The sequence below is a fragment of the Onychomys torridus genome, chromosome 3 (assembly GCF_903995425.1).
Source record: "Onychomys torridus chromosome 3, mOncTor1.1, whole genome shotgun sequence".
Taxonomy (NCBI): Eukaryota; Metazoa; Chordata; class Mammalia; order Rodentia; family Cricetidae; genus Onychomys; species Onychomys torridus.
In genome coordinates this window covers 154,929,322-154,949,146 of record NC_050445.1, presented here as the reverse complement: position 1 = coordinate 154,949,146, position 19,825 = coordinate 154,929,322, and the positions used below count along the sequence as shown (strand labels likewise).

General features: G+C 40.2%; 1 protein-coding gene across 6 annotated transcripts in view; it reads left to right on the top strand.

Moving 5' to 3' along the window:
- Positions 1 to 10,291, top strand: part of Sox5 (SRY-box transcription factor 5) — a 627,114-nt gene extending 616,823 nt beyond the window's left edge. For all 6 annotated transcript variants that reach the window (XM_036181267.1, XM_036181271.1, XM_036181266.1 and 3 more), the window contains 2 exons: positions 3,895 to 4,111; positions 5,427 to 10,291. In XM_036181267.1, the coding sequence (XP_036037160.1) occupies positions 3,895 to 4,111; positions 5,427 to 5,730 (521 nt within the window). In that variant the 3' untranslated portion in view covers positions 5,731 to 10,291. The remainder of the gene's footprint in view (positions 1 to 3,894; positions 4,112 to 5,426) is intronic.
- Positions 10,292 to 19,825: the final 9,534 nt, after the last annotated feature.

Here is a 19,825-nt window from a genome sequence, read left to right as displayed (position 1 = left end):
TAAACATACCGCATTTATAGTCACACAAAAATTAAACACTGAATTGTTTGGGGCCTCAATATTTAGTCATAGCTTTAAGTAAATATAAAATCTTCAAATAGCCGCAAAATGGTTCTGAATGGCCTATTTCATATAAAAGTACAAAGAAGGCTTGATGTTTTTCTCTCTACTGATTGTTTTGGATAACAGCCTCCGACAGCATGCTGCTAATTCATTCTGCTTAAAACAGGCGCTTGAGCTGGGTTGACATTTTACGTAGTCTCTGGGGATCCTAGTTGACATTTTAAAGGGCTTCTAAGCATTTTATAATACCCTAAAATCTGGTTTTAATAAGCCATTCTGCTGAAATTGTTAACATAAGGAATCACCTTTTACTGTTTGGCGTGAGATCAGGGACTGGGGGACATCTTTTTCTGATTAGATATACAGTAGTTGGAGTAAAATGTGCAAATTCATTACATGCCCCATGGAGATGACCTAGCTGCTCAGCACAGCTCTCTTCTTGTAGCATACTGCCAGACTGAGAAGAAGTCGAAAAAATCACACACCAAAAGTGAAGGTTCCTTTTTCTCTCTTATTTTGAGCACCAATTTTTTTGTTTTTGCAACTTCCTCTTTTGTTATGAGGAGGCATTCCCAATGGTCTATTCATTTTCATTGCAAACAGCCCACAGCAAGTCACTTCCTCATTGTACATGGCTGCGGCACAAACCAAGTAACTGTTTCCACCTTTTGAGGGATAGAGGCTAGACTACCACAATGTCTTTACTACCATCCTTAATGAGTGTGTCTATTGGATCTGCAGTCAGCTGCTATTGTTATCAGGGGGCCATTGAGACCAAAACCAACTTACCAGTTGGCTATCCTCACCCAGAGGAATTATTAAAGATGTAAACTGGATTTGCCTCCAAACTGAGACTGCATGGTCCTAGGATGGCATTGAGCCTCTGCATCCCAGTTGGCACTGAGTATCATAATTCGTAATTATGAACAAATAAATCTGTAAACTGAGTAGTGGGGGGCATACATACCTATAATCCCTGGAATATTAAAGCAGGAAGAGTGACTAACCGAGCTTTCTGGAGAGACACTGTCTCTAAAAGCAAGAAGTATTTGTATTTGTAATTATTATGTTACCTTATTTTAGAATATAGCTCAAGGCTGGGTACTCTTGGCAAAAACATACTGTCAGAAGTTAAAGCAGGGAGTTTTGATTCTCCACCTACCAACCCGGCATTATGCACATAATCGGAAATATAAAATTGACTGTCAATCCAAGACAGGTTACCATTAGGATAAACATTTCCTTTTCTTAGAAAAGAGATATTTTATAGAAAATTTGGGGAGAAGAATACTTCATAATATAATTAAATTCCCTTATTTCTGTATTCAGTTTTCAGAGAAGATAGTAGATTTTTTTTCTCTAAGTCAACTGGCCTAGACTCATGATCTTCATTATATTTCTACTTTCCAGGAGGCTGTTCGTGATAAACTGACCCTTATGAGCTGGTCTGTTGTTTGAAAGCTGGTCTACATCCTGGCAATAAATGTCATGAAGAGTCGATCTTATTCAGTAGTACATTATCTGTGTTTGAATAACCCCAGAAGCTGTATACCAATAGGAAAGGCCTACCAAAGCAGTGATTCTCAATCTGTGGGTCATGACCCTGGGGGGAGGAGGGTCACATATCAGATAACCTGCATATCAAGCAATTGCTAACAGTAGCAAAATGACAGTTATGAAGTAGCAATGAAATAATTTTATGGTTGAGGGTTACCACAACACAGGGAACTATATTAAAGTGTCATAGTGTTAGGAAGTTTACGAACCACTGTTCTAGAATGTAGTGTGAGGTACAGTTTTGGGCTAACTGCACTGGATGTGCTGCTCAAGCACAAGTTTTAGAATAAAAACCAGGAACTCTGCTAACCGAGTTTCGGTTTGGGATAAAATGAAACAATAAAAGCAGTCTAGATGGGTGTTGGGGAAGCTATCTAAAACACTGCTGATGGGTTGGCTGGTGCTCCCACAGGAAAGAGAGCCTTCCCTGTCCACTCTATGATGTGGCATACATAGGTTCTTCTCTACTTCTAGGGGAGAATGCTCAACAGTGTGCTGCTCCCCCTGACTTATGTGATTATGGCTTCTTCTCAGCTCTCCTGTAGATGACACCTGAAGGAAGGAAGGGCCCTTTCTGTAGTTGGAGACCTTCTCTCCAGCCCCCACCAAGCCCTATGGTCCAGCTACACCTTTCTGTTGCTATTGTGACAGATTTGAGATGGAAAGACTTTATTAAGATAGTTGTTGGGGTGATGGCCTTCTTACTCAGGGGTACAGGCCATACATGGGCAGGAAATGGGCACTATGTTCTTCCTCTCCTTCCCTCCTGGGCACCCTTACCTACAGACCTGCCAGTGTCCCACCAAAGCTTCCACCCAGTGATCATATCTGCTCTCCACCACCTTGGAGAGGCTTACCTCAAAGACCTCCCATTTATGAGTCAGATCTTCAACAGTCAGATTAGCTTTCCCTTCTTAGTCATGCCACACAATGATGATGGAATTCCAGGCTGAGTCTTGGCATAGAGATGGGACTGTACACCATCTGTAGCTATAGGCAGCTCCTATGTTTCGGTTTGTAGGGTTCTTACATTTGACTTAAGATGAGCTAATTATTTTTCAGAGACGCATACCTCACCTGCATTAAAGTTTTAAGGTCTTGTTTAAGACTGTAGCAATGCCTGCGTTCTTACTATACTTGGCCACATTGACAGAACCAAAGCATCCAACCCTATCTAAACCCTACACCAAGAATTATGCTATTTTTAGTAAGGCTTTAAACTTGTTTCCCCCCTCTAAATACATATTAGATTCAACACAAAACAATGAAAAGGAAAAAAATGAATCAATACAACTATTGTTGATTATCACGAGACAAGGCATGCTTCCTTTTAAAGGAGTTGTTAAAATAAAAGTCTTACTCAGTGAACATTTATTATGCTACTTCTAGTGTCTGGCAGATCACAGAGTAATTTATATGCAAGAATACATGTTTATGAGTCATATCTACAGTTAGTAGGTGCATGGTGGTGGGTAGGTTATTTCATGTATGTGAAAATCAATTCTCTCATCTATGAAAACAGGCAGGAATGTTGTCTACCTCACAAGAATGATAGTAGCAAGATGACATTACTTTCTTCTTTTAAAATATTGTAACATTATGTGAACGTGGGGATGTGGAGGTCGGAGAACGACTTACCCATGTTGCTTCTCTCCATCCCCCATGGGAGTCAGACGTGGCTGATGAGCCATCCCAGGACCCAAGGGACCCAAGTTCTCAGCACAGGTTCTCACACACAGTAACTCCCGACCTACTCCTCGTGTAACATTAACCACCTAATGTACCTATTTAGAGGAGCTATTTTTTAAGCACAATGTGTTTTATGGACATAGTTTCTAAACCATGTGATACTTGAACTTCTGTGATAAGCAATGTGCCCTCAATATAGAAACACTCAAAGACTCACTCAGTAAGTTACAGATTCCCAATATGTGCTGAATTCACATGGGGCTTTTAGCAGTTAAACTGCATCATATAAAATTCTTGAGCTTTTCAGTGCATAATAAGCAAGTTTAGTTAAACTGTTCATTCAAGTCAAAAATAATACATTGCCCAGTGCTCATGTCTTTGGGTGCATAATTTCCTTGCAGACACCTCTGCTCTTGTGAAAATCTCGCCTTTCAAGTTGATCTTGCTAATCAGAAACATGTTTATATAGTTCTGGATTTTGTCCAACATTTTTTCTCAATTTCTTCCTTGTTCTCCATGGCATCTCTTTTTTTAGGATTCTTAGAAGCACTGCAAATTGGCATCCTAACCTCCTTGTCTCCACAGGATCTCGCTGGAAAGCTATGACCAACCTAGAGAAACAGCCATATTATGAAGAGCAGGCCCGCCTCAGCAAACAGCACCTGGAGAAGTACCCAGATTATAAGTACAAGCCCAGGCCGAAGCGCACCTGCCTGGTGGATGGCAAGAAGCTCCGCATTGGGGAGTACAAGGCCATTATGCGAAACCGGAGGCAGGAAATGCGACAGTACTTCAATGTCGGGTATGAGAAAGAACCTCCTCCTGGCCCTGTGTCACATCACGTCAACTTCCTGTTGTCCTGAGGGAATAGTCCCTTGGCTGTTAAGTTGTAGAGCAACCTTTTGAAACGGAACCTGCAGTCTTTTTTCCAAGATTATTTTGTACCCTGTATGTAGGTCTGAAAACATACATAACATACAGACAGACAGATATGTGTTTCTATGTTTATATGTGGAGAAGCATCCACTGCTAGCTGCTTTCTCTCCTGTGAGGTTTATTCACAAGTTATTTGAAAGCAGAATCACTTCACTAACAAAGAAAGTCTGGTCTTTGAAGTTACAAACTTAGAGATAGGACTGGATCTTAGCAATTCTTTTCTGGGCTGATGTTCATCACTTCTGGCACTTCACCATGATAAATTTCACCACTGGCATCATAGTCAAGATAATACAACCTAACAGTAGTTCCAAAAGAATCACTTGTTTCTAAATAATGTGGAGTTACATGCATGTGTGCACGCACTCACATGCGCACACACACACACACACACACACACACACACACACACACACACACGTCTTCTGTGTGTGTCTCATCCAGTAGAGATTACATTTAGGACACAGCAAGGTCATAGACAGGAGAGTTCCATCCTGCATTAGAACCGTGCCCCAAGGATGTTCTCCTCTGCTTTCCATAGCGAGTCCCTGCACAGTGATGCTGCATGCCATCTGCAGTGGCACTGCAAGATTCTCAAGACACACAGGAATAAAGTCATTCACACTTGTAACAGGAAGAAACTCCAGAGAGCGTAGGATAGCAAATTTCTGGGGTTATATGTCTTTGAGGCTGGCTCTGCCTCCTACCCCAAAAAGGGCTCATACCATTTCACACGGTGAGTAGATAACATGATAGCTTTAACTTCTCATGCTTTGGGAATATAACTGTATTATGAAAGTTCTAAATAGTTCAGAGACATTTTCCATTACACTTGAACTATCTTTAGGCTTCACTGTAGGACAAATAGAAACTCTTCCCATCTGTCCTAGTGAAGGCAAAGTGAACTGGGAGGCAACCTCCTGGTAATTTTACTTAATCTCTCTGTGCGAGAATTTTTTTCCTAATAAAAAATTGGGATTATTTTAATTACCAAATGGCAATTCAACTAAATGCCTCCTAATCTATGAAGCACAATCCAAGCAGGTAAGGAATTAGAATCAACATGGGATGTCATTTAAGTACACTGGGTAATCGGGTGAATGCTGGTTCTGGTTAGATGGTGCGGAGCCTGAGTAAAGGTGAGACCTCACATACATACCCACCTCCTTTTTCTGTGACAGGCAACAAGCACAGATTCCCATCGCAACTGCCGGAGTTGTGTACCCTGGAGCCATCGCCATGGCAGGAATGCCATCCCCTCACCTGCCCTCAGAGCACTCGAGTGTGTCCAGCAGCCCAGAGCCTGGGATGCCTGTGATTCAGAGCACTTACGGCGTGAAGGGAGAGGAGCCTCATATCAAAGAGGAAATCCAGGCTGAGGACATCAACGGAGAGATTTACGATGAGTACGATGAGGAAGAAGATGACCCAGAGGTAGATTATGGGAGTGACAGCGAAAATCATATTGCAGGACAAGCCAACTGATAAGGGCCAACAGACTGCGGTGAGCTGAGGACTAACGAAGCCCTAGCTGCTCCAGCCATGCCAGTGGCCAAGCACATTAACTTTCTCATACACTGACTGTTATTTTAACTGTTAGTCTTAAATAGTTGGGACATCAGCTGACAAATAGACCTCAGCCTCAAAAGGCTTGGAAAGGAAAACCATTACAAGCAAACGACATCAACAAGCGATTGAAATAAGCTATGGGTAAAAACAATGCCAGTAACTCAGCTGCTATACCCCAGCACTGAAGTCTCACCCGTCAACTTTTTTTTTTTTTTAATAAACTTTATGGCTGTTTGTTCTATAACTAGAAACTCTCACTCAGGTACACAGTGCCAACAAGTGGCTTGTGAATGTGTTTTGTTGTTTTGTGCTACAATTTTTAAAAAGAAATAAGTTCTGTTTTGTTTTGTTTGGAGGGGGGTGGTTCTGGGTTTTTCTTTTTACCTTTTCTTTCCTTTTTTCTCCTTTGTGATTGTTGTCTTGCACCTGACAGAAAGAGGGAGATGGGCATTTGATCCCTCTACCTTCCCTATCTCTGCTTTAATGATGGCGGCCTGTGTGTGAGGGTGGGGGAGAGAGGAAAAGAAGAGTCCGTTTTTGCCTTCCCTGCTTCGGCACCACAAAATCAGCAATCCTTTTCTTTAGAGACCTCTAACTCTTGCACACAACACTACGTCTTTGAGCAAGTGCCAAATCCACACTGAAGCGATCACCAACTTCATTTTCTGCTCCTTCCTTACTCCTGCTCCTTCTTAAGTTGGGACAGTGTTAAACCTTCAGCAGTCCCTGGAAAGAGCTGATGCACCAGCAACTGGTGAGATTTATTTTTTTTTTCAATGGAAAAATGTAGGTGCCGTTCTCAGGTGAAAAGAGAGAGAGAGACATAGAAATTTAGAGAAAAATATTTTCTGATCTTGGATTTCTGTGTGTGTATGTGTGTGATCATGGTACATTAGATACATTCCTATTGGGAATAATGTTGGGCCATTATGAGCAAAACCCATGTGTGGGGATGGAATCTCACTCCTCCTAAGCAAGTGGTCTAGAAGCAACCTTGACCTTGACATTGCACTTCCAGCGACAATGGAACTCAGCGTAGGGCTAAGAAATTTTATTTTCCAATTTCTAGTATGCTTATTACTGGGGGGACCTGCTGGCCCTGTATCATGGAGATGTGCTTGGCAAACATGGAAGCTACCAGCCAAATGCTTCCTGAGGTCCCTTCTCCCTGGACAATTTGCTTCTTCTAATGTTTGCTACTTAGTGGGGTGTGTGTGTGTGTGTGTGTGTGTGTGTGTGTGTGTGTGTGTTTCCTGTTGAAACTTTGAGCAAAACAATCATTGTTTTGATTGAATACATTTGGCCATTTTTCAGAAATACAGAATTAGCTTATGTCTCCACCATTCCATCCTTTCCTGATAGGGAAACAGAACGGATGGTTCTATAAGATTTTCTTTTCATCTCTCCATGCAATGAGGTCAGAGGCTGCATTTCACAAATGGGGGCATGTGTATTTCATGCTCTAAGAACCAGGATTCAGTTACAATTTACCATAGCACCACAAAGTGGAGCCTGGCTGAGCACAGAGACCCTTACTACTGCATGGTCCTTCACTGTAGTTTGAGTCTACTAAAGACCATCTGCCAGCAGGGTACATGCTGAGAGAGTCAGTCAGTGGTTCCAGGGCTGCTGATTCTGACATCATCTACCAAAGGGCCAAGGCAGGGGTACGGCCTGTACAAACACAGGATCATTTTAGGTCATTCACTGTTGTTCAGATTGAAATCTCAGCCAGGAAGCCCCGGAGCCAGTGGCCTGGAGCTCTTACAGTGTTCCATCCCATTCTCATTTTGTCCCGCCAAACACCGCCCTCCAGTTTGAATTTTCACATACAAAAAAGAAAAGAAGAAGAAAAATCTTTTTGTTTTTCTCTCTCTCACAAAAGTCTTGCTCTGGGGTTTTGCTTGGAGGAGCTGATCATACCTGCATGTCAGACGTTTGGTTCTATTTTCTGTTTGTGGTTTGTTTGGGTTTTTTTTTTTATGACTGTATTTTCATTTGAATTGCCTTTTTGCTAGTGTTGTAAAATGATGATAAAATAATAATAATAGTAATAATAATAATAATAATAATAATAATAATGGTCAGCTGTTCCCAGATTAGTAAATTATGTATAATTTATTTTATTTCTCCCTTTCTATTTTATTCTGCTCTGATTTGGAAGTACAACCAGGAAACTGTTAGGTATTTAAAACTCACTTCTATTTCCAGCTCATACACACATGTACACACATACATGTATGTGTGCACATGATACACACATACTCACCCATACACCTGCTTCTCCATCCATAACTTCCTCTGTGTTAACAGTTTGGGCCCCAGTAGTGTTTAATATGAAGGGGTAAATTAGTAGGAGGGTCATGTTCAATCTTAATTAACTTATGCTCTTTTCTCTCATTTTAGTTATTTAATTACCAATTATCTAGAGCCAATTTTTTGTTTGTTTTAAAGCATTCTAAATAAGAGAAAAATAGACACTTGTTTTTATACCATTATAACATACAATGTGAAAACAGATTTATAAAAAAAGTTGTTTCTCTGTGTCTGTTAACAAACCCTCCTGACTGATGTGGGTTCCCCACCTCGTGTGCTGGGTTCCTCTTTCACAGCATATTCTAGACAAGCTTGCTTTTTATTTCCTGGCCTTGGGCAGCAAGAATACTTTGTTTTAGCTCCAGGTAGATGCTACTAAATGCATCCATGGCCAAAACTCATCCCAACATGGTGGTATCTGAGCAAACTCTCTCTGCATTTGTTTTATTTGAAGGGAAAACAAATTGTTCATGGTGACCTGTAGCTGCCGAAACTCTCCAGTTTAGTTGAATCTATGTCCATGAATAACTGTGCCCAGACAAAACCACAAAGCAAGTCTGTAATGTCCCATCACAGTCTGTCCTGACATTTTCTTCAGTGGATGTTGAGTTTGCTTTGTCTAAGAGTTTTCCCCGGGGAACAACAAAAACAAAGATAATTCTATTCATGTCTGAAGTGCACTGAAGTCACTTGGGAAAAAAATAAAAGGTGCTTTTAATAGCAACATAACTGTGTTAAACACTTTGCCCTTTGGGCGTTTGATTGGGTGATGATTTTTGTAAAGGATCCTAAACCTTATATTCTTTTCTAGGCCACACATTGACTAGATAAGATATGGTAGAGGAAATAAGATACAATGAAAAGATCAAAGTTAGCTACCTGCGTCCCTCATTCCTTCTCCCCGCCTATCTGTTCAAGCCACACCCCCACTTTCCCCATTGTTCCTGCCTTTATACGAACACTAAAAATAATACTGCCAGTTTCTTCTTTTTATATTTGTGATTGGAACCTCAAAAAATAGTCCTGTTTGATAGAAATATAAGAAAAATATTCACCAGAAAAAAAATGGGTTAAAGATGTTTGTAAGTTAGTGATTATTTGGCTAGTTACTACACTCAGGAGAAACGGGTGTACGTACACATACATATATTTTTTACTCAGATTAGTCAAGTGAACTTTGGAAGCTCATTTGGCATCTAGCTAAGAATTACCTTTGTGCAAAACACCTCCCAATAAACACATTTATCATGGTTGAAACCAAATCTTCCCACAGGGAATGGATATTAAAGTATAAAGTGTTCTTTAATGAGGTCACTTTATATATTTGATTTCTAAAGTATAGTTACCTTAGTCCACGTGAAGGAAATTATCTTTACCATTTTATGGTTCGTTTCAGATATTTTCTTAATGCAGAAGCTGATACTGTTCTCAGAAGAATCCTCTTGTATCTCATTTAAAATCATAAATAATTATACTTTCCTTACTCTAAAGGGTAAATTATTGAATTGTAATAACTGTATATTTACAAACAGGTTTATAAAATATTTGTCTATCAAGTTAATAGTGAAATAAAACTTTAAGAAGTCTGAAAGGAAAAAAAATACAAACCCACTTAAAGTGGCTGAGCTATCCTGTCTTGTAGGGCATAGGCATTTCTTTAGCCAGATTTATACAGTATTTAATTTTGAAGTTCCACAGGTTGAAGGTGACATGTTGAGTTTCCCACTGATGGGTCCCTGTCTGCCCCAGTGTGTCTGTCCCTGGCCCCCTAAGACAGTATTTATTCAGCTCCCCTGCCTCGAATGCACTTAGTCTTTCTGACAGTTGGATTTCACACGTGAAAAAGTTTTGTTTGTTTGGGTTTTTTTTTTAATGATTTTTTAAAAAGTAGAAAAGAGACAATCAATGCCTGGAGCTTAAAACAAAGTATGTGCAAACTACCATCTCACTTGAAGTTTAATAAAGTAAAAGAATTGTGTAAATATAACATAGAGTTATAGATTTCTATTTTGTTCATAACACATAGTGTAATATAAGTTGTATATTTTCATGTTTTTTGGTTTTATGTTATCATTCATGCCACAATAAGAATAAAACAGGAGTTTGTGTACTCTTGGGAAAAAAAAAAAGATGTGGGTTCCCACCAAGCTGTTTTTGCTTTTCTGTTTTTGTTTTTATTTCCTTTGTTTTGTTTTGCATTCCCTTTTTCAGTATTACTGCCGTGCAAGGCACCAATAAAAACAGCAAATGTGTTCTTTATCTATTATTCTGTTTCTCTGCATGATTTGTTTATGAAAGGGTAACTGCTCATTTATGAGACAAAGAGAAGTCTGGAGAACCTTGTCTCCTTCTCTGTAAACATCATGGCACTGACTGACTTTGAATGGAGAACTCCTGGCTTCTTGCTTAAATGAAGGCTTTACTAAGATGGGAATCAGTCAGGAATTACCCCACCCTCAGAGTCCATTCCTGTGTCACTGACTCAGGGACAACAGTTTCCATAGCTCCTAGGACACTCCACTGGGTGAGGGTTGCTGTTCTTACACCCCATAGTTACACTCTACCCCAGTGTGTGGGTCGTATGTTTCCTAATGTCAGCTCATACCAAACTGGAACCATTTTTACCTCAGTGGGGTACAGTTTTTATTGTAACCACTTCTAATTGCTTAGAATACACTTTAGTCTCCAAAGTCAGTTATCCATTTTTAAAGCTGTGGTTAAAAACACACGACTTTTTTTTCCCCCCCAAAGGGCCATTTTTGCTCCCAACCCTGTGTGTTTTCTGTCTTGATAGTTCTGTGTGTCACACTTTCCTCTAAGGTTTTTGAGTTACTGTTTGGTTTGGGGTTTTGTTTGTAAGCAGTATCAGCTAACTGAGATAAAAAACCTACTGTGAATGCTTGTAAAACATACATAGAGGTCGAGCCCTTGATGCTCTGTAACTTGTCACTAAAAGGAATATGTTACAAAGGCTGACCCATGGAACTGAGGTTAACTATTAGAAGTGCAGAGTCCTAGGCCCAATTCAAGATGTCATCGATCAGAATCTGGGACATTAACTAAGCTGCTGCCACGTCTCAGCTCCAAATACTTGTGTAAACACTGGTATCTCCAAACCACCTCTTCTGTTTGGTAAGAGGGGCTGTCTTCCCCTGCTGCACCTACTTCCAGTCTGCATGGGGAATCTGGTAGTTATTCTTGTCCACAATGTTTCCACATGGAGCTTAGGCCTCTGCAGAATACCTCAGGCAGAGAACACGCTCGGTCTCTCTCTCATGAATGGCTTTGAGAACATAATAGCCATCACTACAGCAATAAACCATCCTCTTAGCATCCAGGAGTTCATCTAGCCAAGCAATGGGCTTCAGAGACTCCAGGCATTGGGGACACCTAAAACATCATGGAAACACATAAAGCACAATTATATGAGGTTTGCAAAACATTGTTGTCTTGGACAGAAAGCATCCATTGCAGGATTTGGGAAGTAGATGTAGGGACAAGCTGAACATCTAGGGCTGTGTTTGGACACACCCTTAGACTCTGGAAGCAGTTTTATCAGATTACATCAGGGGAAAATCTGAGCTGTTAAGGAAAACTCACTACCCTCACTCTCTACCAAGTAAAGCTCCCTTAGTTGCAACCTACAATATTTCAGTTTAGAGACCCCAGGGCCATGTCCTTCAGGGCTCACAATGTGAGAGTTGATACTCTTCCTCTTGCTACCAAAGGCTTGAGCAACCACTAGTCTCAGCCACCAAGATAAAGATTCCCATGTCTGTAAGTTCAACACTTTCAGTCTGCCACTTTCATTTATTATTAAGACATTCACTTTTTGTTTTCAAGATGCCTTTATCATTGCCAAATTTACACTTTGAAATGTCCTCCCTGTAACTTCACCATGTTACTGCTACAGCAAGAGAGGCCAAGGCACACAGCAAACAGTCCCATGTCTAAGGTCTAGATGAACTGTTTATGAAAAAAACAATTTTGAAAGTTTATAAAGGAATCTAAAAGCTAGTGGAGACAACCTGTTTCATAAGCATTGTAATTATTATGCAAATTGTATTGCTGGGAGTTCTATAAAATAGTTATATTTTCTTAAGCAGGGTAAACATCTGTCCTACAATGTGTTACTCTGCCAATTTGCTTAGCAAGCTATTTCTGCAGCAAAGAATGAACTAATTCAGCTCTGATCACAAGGTGTCATTATTTTTTAGTCAGGTCCAAATACACAAAGTTTTACATCCCCAAATATCAGTATTTACACATGCAAGCAATCAGGGCCTAGAATTGTCCACACTATTAAAAATACAGCCAAGAGGATATATGTTAAACATCATCATCATCAGACACACTCCAGTTAAAGGAAAACACAGTATACTAAACTAGCAGAAAAGTTGTAATGAATAGGCTGAAGATCACACATCTATTTTGTACATTGCCTGTTCAATTTATTATTAAATTTCAGAATCTGGGAAGCAATCTTAATTATACATAAACTGTAAAATATATTTGAAATAAAGTCTTTGTTTATAAAAAGGTCAATGTTGGAATTTTTTAAATATATATTTTTAGTATTTATAGTAAATGCATACTGTCCTGCTAGAAGGTGGCGGGGGGGGGGGGGGCGGAGGTGGGTCAGTGGACCAATTTGCTGAGAATGGCCCTGTCAGCCTTCATCTTGCCATGTCCCAAACCCACACACAATACAGTTCATAAACTCCTTTACCACTGTCCTAGTAGACCCCAAATAATGAACACAAATCAGCCTTTTTTATTTAGAAATGATCCTACAAAAACTCTTTACCCTACAAGGTTAGCATGCAGATATTGGTGAAATTATTAAGGCAACTCCACATAGTTAAAAGGGAGGTGTAGTGGTTAGCCATCCCAGCCTTGGCCTGGAAGTTCCAACCCCCATTGAGGCTTCTGTAATGGTCACACCCACAAGGCAGGGCTGAGGGAGGAAGCTGAAGACCCAGGATTGAGAGGAGAGGCTTCTCTTGGGTCTGGGACCCTGGACACTGGAGGTAGACCGAGCAGAGTTCTCCAGAGAACACCGCCAGACTGAGCCATACCTTTCCCAGACCCTGGAACCTATCCCTTCACTTGTAAGTTACCCCATAAAATAAACCTCCCTTTTAACTACATGGAGTAGCCTTAATTTCACCAATGGGAGGTTTATTTTGTGGGGTAACTTACAAGTGAAGGGATAGGTAACAGGGTCTGGGAAAGGTGTGGAACAGTCCGGCGGTGTTCTCTGGAGAACTCTGCTTGGTCTACCTCCAGTGTCCAGGGTCCAGGAACCAAGAGAGCAGGTACATCCGGATCTCAGGTCTTCAGGGTCCTCTCTCGGACCTGCCTTGTAGGCGTGACCATTACCGAAGCCTCAGTGGGGGTTGGAACTTTCAGATCAAAGCTGGAATGGCCACCCACTACATCTCCCCCTTTTGTCGTATTAAGAAGGTTCTAACCTAATACAAGACAATACAATATTGTCAAGACAATATTGTCAAGGAGTAATGATGGATAATGACCTAGATAAGATGGAACTACAACCAATAAGAATAATATCAAGTAAGAAACACTTACTAAAATCCAGGGAAGTCTAGAGCATAGGTAAATGGCATGTTACAAAGATCATTCCAAAACGTGTCCTATCCTAAAGAACCTGAATCTAATACTTAATATGTTCTATCTAAGATACTATGTATATACTAAGTTGTAACTATAACTGCTAGTCTTCAATCCCATCAAGTTGCTTGCATTCTTTTCTCATTTATCAAGTAATAGTATATCCTTCTGAGATCATTGATGTAGTTGAAGACTAGTTATAATTTCTTTAGTTATGATAAAGGATAAGTTAGATATGAAACCTTAGACTCACAAATATAGGATAGATAGGGCACCTTCTTTAATTTTGCCAAATACAAGTAGACTAGATATTATAACTGTGATTTTTGCTTGATAATTGTTTTGTTATATGTAATTTTAGTATGTAAAAGTTAAAACCTTCCTTTTTGAAAAAAAAAAAGAAAAGGGGAAGTGCTGTGCGATGTTCTGTATGTTAAATGTGTTGCTCTGATTGGTTAATAAATAAAACACTGATTTTCTAGTAGCCAGGCAGGAAGTATAGGTGGGACAAGGAGAGAGGAGAATGCTGGGAAGTAGAAAGCTGAGTCAGAGAGACACTGCCAGCTGCTGCCATGAGAAGATGTTAAGATACTGGCAAGCCACAAGCCATGTGGCAACTTATAGATTAATAGAAATGGGTTAATTTAAGATATAAGAACTAGATAACAAGAAGCCTGCTGTGGCCATACAGTTTGTAAGCTATATAAGTCTCTGTGTGTTTACTTGATGGGGTCTAAGCAGCTTCGGGACTGGCGGGTGAGAGAGATTTGTCCTGACTGTGGGCCAGGCAGGACTAGAGAAAATTCCAGTTACATGCAGGACTGCGATTAACCATTAGGGGTACATGAAGAGGTGTTTACTGACATCTGAAAACTGAAATCTTTGGTGGTGTTTAGGCATAAACTCTAAGTACAGATTTTTGAAGAGAAAACTTCATCTTCTCTTTATTAGGGAATTACCAACTTCTTAGTCCACACAAATCTGTAAGCTTTTAAAGTTTGATGTCATCAAAGACATCTCATTTATTTTGTCATATGAAAAATATTAAAAGTTCCCTTAACTTTTCAGTTACTTAAAGATTATTTTGCAAGCTGAAAAACCTTTCACAACTTTATATATCTTCAGGATAATTTTTAACTCACAAAGATGGAGATTATATCTTAGAAAGCTATGTAGATCTATATCTAAATCAATGTATAAATTCATGAAAATGAATGGTAAGACAACAAAAAAGAGAGAGAATTTAAGGAAAGTTGTACAGTTTCTCTTGTCCTTGTCTTAATTCATGAATACTTGTCAACTAATCAGTGAGCAGTATTAACCTGGTCTGTCTATCCGGAATAAAAGCCATTGGCACCCAGGTCATCAGATTAGCCAAATACTCTGATCTCATTTCCTCATGCTGTGATAAAATACCATGACAAACACTCACAGCCCCAAGTCTTTCATCACAGGGAACACAAAGCGGTGAGAGACGTGATGCAGTATTTATACCAGTATTTAACTCATGTTCTCAACTGCCACAGAGTTCAGAATCCCCTTTCTAAGGAATGATACCACCTACAGTGGGCTAGCCTCCCCACCTCAATCTATGCACCAAGATAACCCCTCACAGGCATGACCACAGGCCAGTCTAACCTAGATATTTCTCATTGAGACTCCCCTTTCATTGATTCTAGGTTTTGTCAAATTGCCACTTAAAAATAACCATCACATTCTCTTTCTTCCATTTTCAAAATTTGTTCTGACTTGAATATATAAGTGCAGAATTGCCTGGATACTTTTACAAGTGATAAAGAAACACACAGTGGAAGGATTAAAATAATTAAAAATGACACATTTATAACACTATATAAACACATATACACACATATTTGTATATAAGTGTGTTTGTATGTGTGTGTGTGTGCATGCACATACATGGAGTAAGCTTGGAAACTCTATTAGCTAAACAGATGCAGTTCTTATTTTCAAACTAGTCAGGGCAAGGAAGACATCCAGGATTAGAACACTCATATTACTTAATTGAAAGAGCCTTGCAAGTTGATGCTGAGAAACAATCCTCTCGTTGTCCTAAATTTGCAGATGGATTTCACACGTAAGGGCTCACGAACAATGCAGACAGCCACTTGTTCTGTAAACAGATTGACATAAGCTGTAGCTGCTTTTCCCGCCTGCTCACTCCATCAGTCCTCGCATAGAGTTTTATAAAGACAGTTTGCAGGGGGTCTGAAAAGAGATGGTACACATATGAATAGATAACAGGATATATGGATTAGACAGGGATTTTCAAGAATAAAGCTGGAAGAAATGTGTTACGATGAATATTTATCATGTCCCATAGACTAGCTTTTTCAACTATCGGATGTTTCAAATTGGCTTTTAATTAATGTTCATTATGATGAGTCTATACAAGACAGAAGACAATATTCCTTCACTCAAAATGTATAATTTGCAAGGAAATAAGATCAACAGACATTAAGCAACATTAAGCAAAATGCAGGAAAGTTATTAATGAACCTGAATTGCAAGTGATAAAAGATTTCAAATGGAAATTAGAATTATTTCACTGTTGACTGAGGCTGCTCCTTTCAAATAGCACATAATAGGCATTGAAAAGCTAATCTACTAGGACTAGAGAAAGCAGAAAAAAAAATCTAAGTCTTGTAAATTTTGTTTTGTTTTGTGTGTGAGATTAGGTTGTGTTACATAGTGCTTGATTGCCAGTGACATAATGACATATAGAATTGGCAGTCCCACATGTGGTTATTACAGTCATGTACTACAGGACCTCGTCCTCAAAATTGTATTTTAAAGACAGTAGAGAACTTAGGAAGATATGCAAGATAGATGAACCATAATTCCAGAAAAGCAAAAATCCATCCAATGTAAATCTGATGAGCACTGACATTTGTATTTAGGAAAGGCAAAAAACAAAATTTGAGCCTTACCATATAGCTAGGTAACTGCTCAAAAGCAGAATAAAAGCTAGAAAAACAGAGCACACAGGACCACATAGTGCACACAAGTTGACAGCACAATCACTGTGCACATCTGAAGAGACAAGGGGCATAGACCATAAATGCAAGCCTAGGTTTCCCAATGGTTTATTTGATGGATTTGTGCATGGTGGGAAGTTGAACAGGATATTTATGGTATTGCTTCTAAAAGAAATATTGAAATCAACTACTGTCATTTAGGTCTCAGAAACAAAGTGGAACCAGGGAAATGGGACCTGCCTCGTGCACACAGCTAGCCCCACCCACGCTTCCCTGGTTGTATCTTCAAAAGAAGGATACTGGTGAGCTGTGATGGGAAACTTGAAAAGGCCAACTTAAATATTCTATATTCTTTCATGGCTTAAAATACATAAGAATCCTCATAAAGGAAAAACTAAAACATCTAGTATGAGGTATCTATGTAAACTGTGCAAAAGATAAGAATTAAAGGAAAATAAAATGTGAGATGGAAAAGACAGGAAGGAGGGAGATGCTTACAAGTATCTTGACAGTCCAAGTGCTGGCTGGGGGTGTAGCTCAGTGGTAGAGCACTTGCTGAGTACATATGAGGGCCAAGGTTCCAACTCTTAGTACTACACACCAAAGAAGAGATTTTCAACAGAGAAAATAACAAGCTGTGGTGATTGTGTCTGTGTTCTCAGCTACCTGATGGGCTGAACCTCAAGCCCAGGAATTCAATGACTAGCCAAGGCAACTCAGTGAGATACAATCGCAAACAAACAAACAAACAAACAAACAAAACCGAAGTAACAGCACATGCAAGAAGACCAGAGTTCAAATCCCTAACATCCACATAAATGTTAGGTGGGCATGCCCACATTGGCAAGCTCCATGTTTGATTGAAAGACTCTCCCTAAGTATTTAAGTCAGAGAGAGATGGAGGAAGATTCCAGACATCAATCTCAGGCCCCCACACTTGCATGGGAACTTCACATGTACAGAGAGAGAGAGAGAGAGAGAGAGAGAGAGAGAGAGAGAGAGAGAGAGAGAGAGAGAGAGAGAGACAGGCAGGCAGATACCACATATAGCAAGAACTTTTCTTCTGTGACCAACAAGACTCAAAAGACACAGACTCCCACCACATTTCATAACAGTACCGACTGAACTGCTTATATTCTGAGGTCTATATGAAATATGAAAATAGAAAAGAAAAGAAAAAGCACTCTGCTCATTAAGCCAGCTTCAGACTAGCTTCTCTCCTCCTTAGGTCGCTGAACATAATTCAGCCAGTATACCCTTGTGTTGCATGACTTTCCCTGGGTAGACATAAATGCCCTACAGATAGGGCACTATAATGAACCAAAGAAATCCTACCCAAGTCTGGGGTTATTAGAAACAATAATTTTATTTGGAGTTACTTATAGAAAGAAAGGGGAGGGACTATTTACAGGAGCATAGTTCACTCAAAGGCAACTTCAGTGGTAAACAAATCCAAAGACCACATGGTTGGTGTCTCCTGAAAGCCACATCCCTGGTGCTCCCTACCCATCCTGCAGGCAGCTCCACTGAAGAGCTCCTCCAACCCCAGTGACTATTATGCTTTCATATGTCAGGAGGGAGTGTTTCAGTCAGCTATTTTAGCTTTGCTAACATAAATGACGTATGTTTACCTTTCATCCTGTCCCCACATGCAAACTCTATTCTTTCAAGACTTGCTTTTCCATATAAAAACCCTTTGCCTAACTCCAGGGACTCATATTGAGCAAGACTCACACAAAGACAAATTTAACATCAGAGAGCTTTCTCTCTTGAAGAGCCTTCCTTCTCTCCTTCAGCTATCCTGTCACTATGACAAAATGCCTGAGACAAAGGAGGAAAAGTAGAAGAGGTTATTTTCGAATGTGGTTTCAAAAATTCAGGTCATGGTTTGTAGTTCTGTACCTGAGCTGAGCTTTCCAACCATGATGGTAGGAAATGTGTGACACTGAACAGCTGTTCACCTACTGACAAGGAGAGGCAGAGAGAGAGAGACAGAGAGAGACAGAGACAGAGAGAGAGGGGGAATGAAAGACAGAGGGAGAGAGTTGGGGGAAGGTGCAGCCAGGATGACAGAGCCCAAAGGGCATGTGTAGCATGAATCTTAAAGGTACTTGTAGTAGGAATCTTCAAAGGTCTTATTAATAAACCAAACCCGAGGCCAGTTATTGGGGTGAACGCTGGAAGATCAGAGAAGCAGAACAAGCCACAGCTTCCTCACCTTGCTAGTTCCTCAGGTGATCCTTTTTCCTCAGGCTGGAATCTTCTGAGTCCTCATCCCAATGGCTCTTGGCTGAACTGTGTTGCTCCAAAGCCTGAACACTTAACCAACCAAATGCTTAACTAACTACATGCTTTTTTCTCCTAGTTCCTGGTCCTCACGCCTTAAATACCTTTCTCTTTCTGCCCCCACTCCCTGGGATTAAAGGTTGGGTTTCTGGGATTAAAGGCTTGGGTCACCATGCTTAGCTATTTCTAAAGTGGCCTTGAACTCAGAGATCCGGCTAGCTCTGCCTCCCAAGTGCTGGGATTAAAGGCATGTACCAGCACCACTCAACTTCTGCTATAGCTTGCTCTTCCCGTTTTCTAGCCACCATTTTTGCCTTTGTTCTAGTGGCTGTCTGTTCTCTGACCCCAGATTTGTTTATTGCGGGGAACACACAATGTTTCAGGAAACACAATACCTACCACAGGCATGCTTCCAAAGACCCATAGCTTCAACTGAACTAATCCGTTAATGTCAGCACCCTGGTGAACCATAAACCAGAAAACCCCTCTGTAAACACTGCTACCATGGGTATGAAGCCTTCCACACAGGAACCTTTGTAGGACATTTCATATCCCTGCTTCAGACCTCCCTTTCATATTCTAACAGAACTTCTTATGGAGTCTATACATTTAGAGGGTGTGTCCAGGAAGGAAGTGTACTTCTTTTGGTTTTCATACTAAAAGGCCTCAGGTTCTGTGAGTAGGTTGTCCTGCACATTTAAGAGGACAAGGAACGTTTAAGTTGCAGGACACAGTGAACATGTCTTCGGACCTCAACAACAGGATCTCCAGCTTGA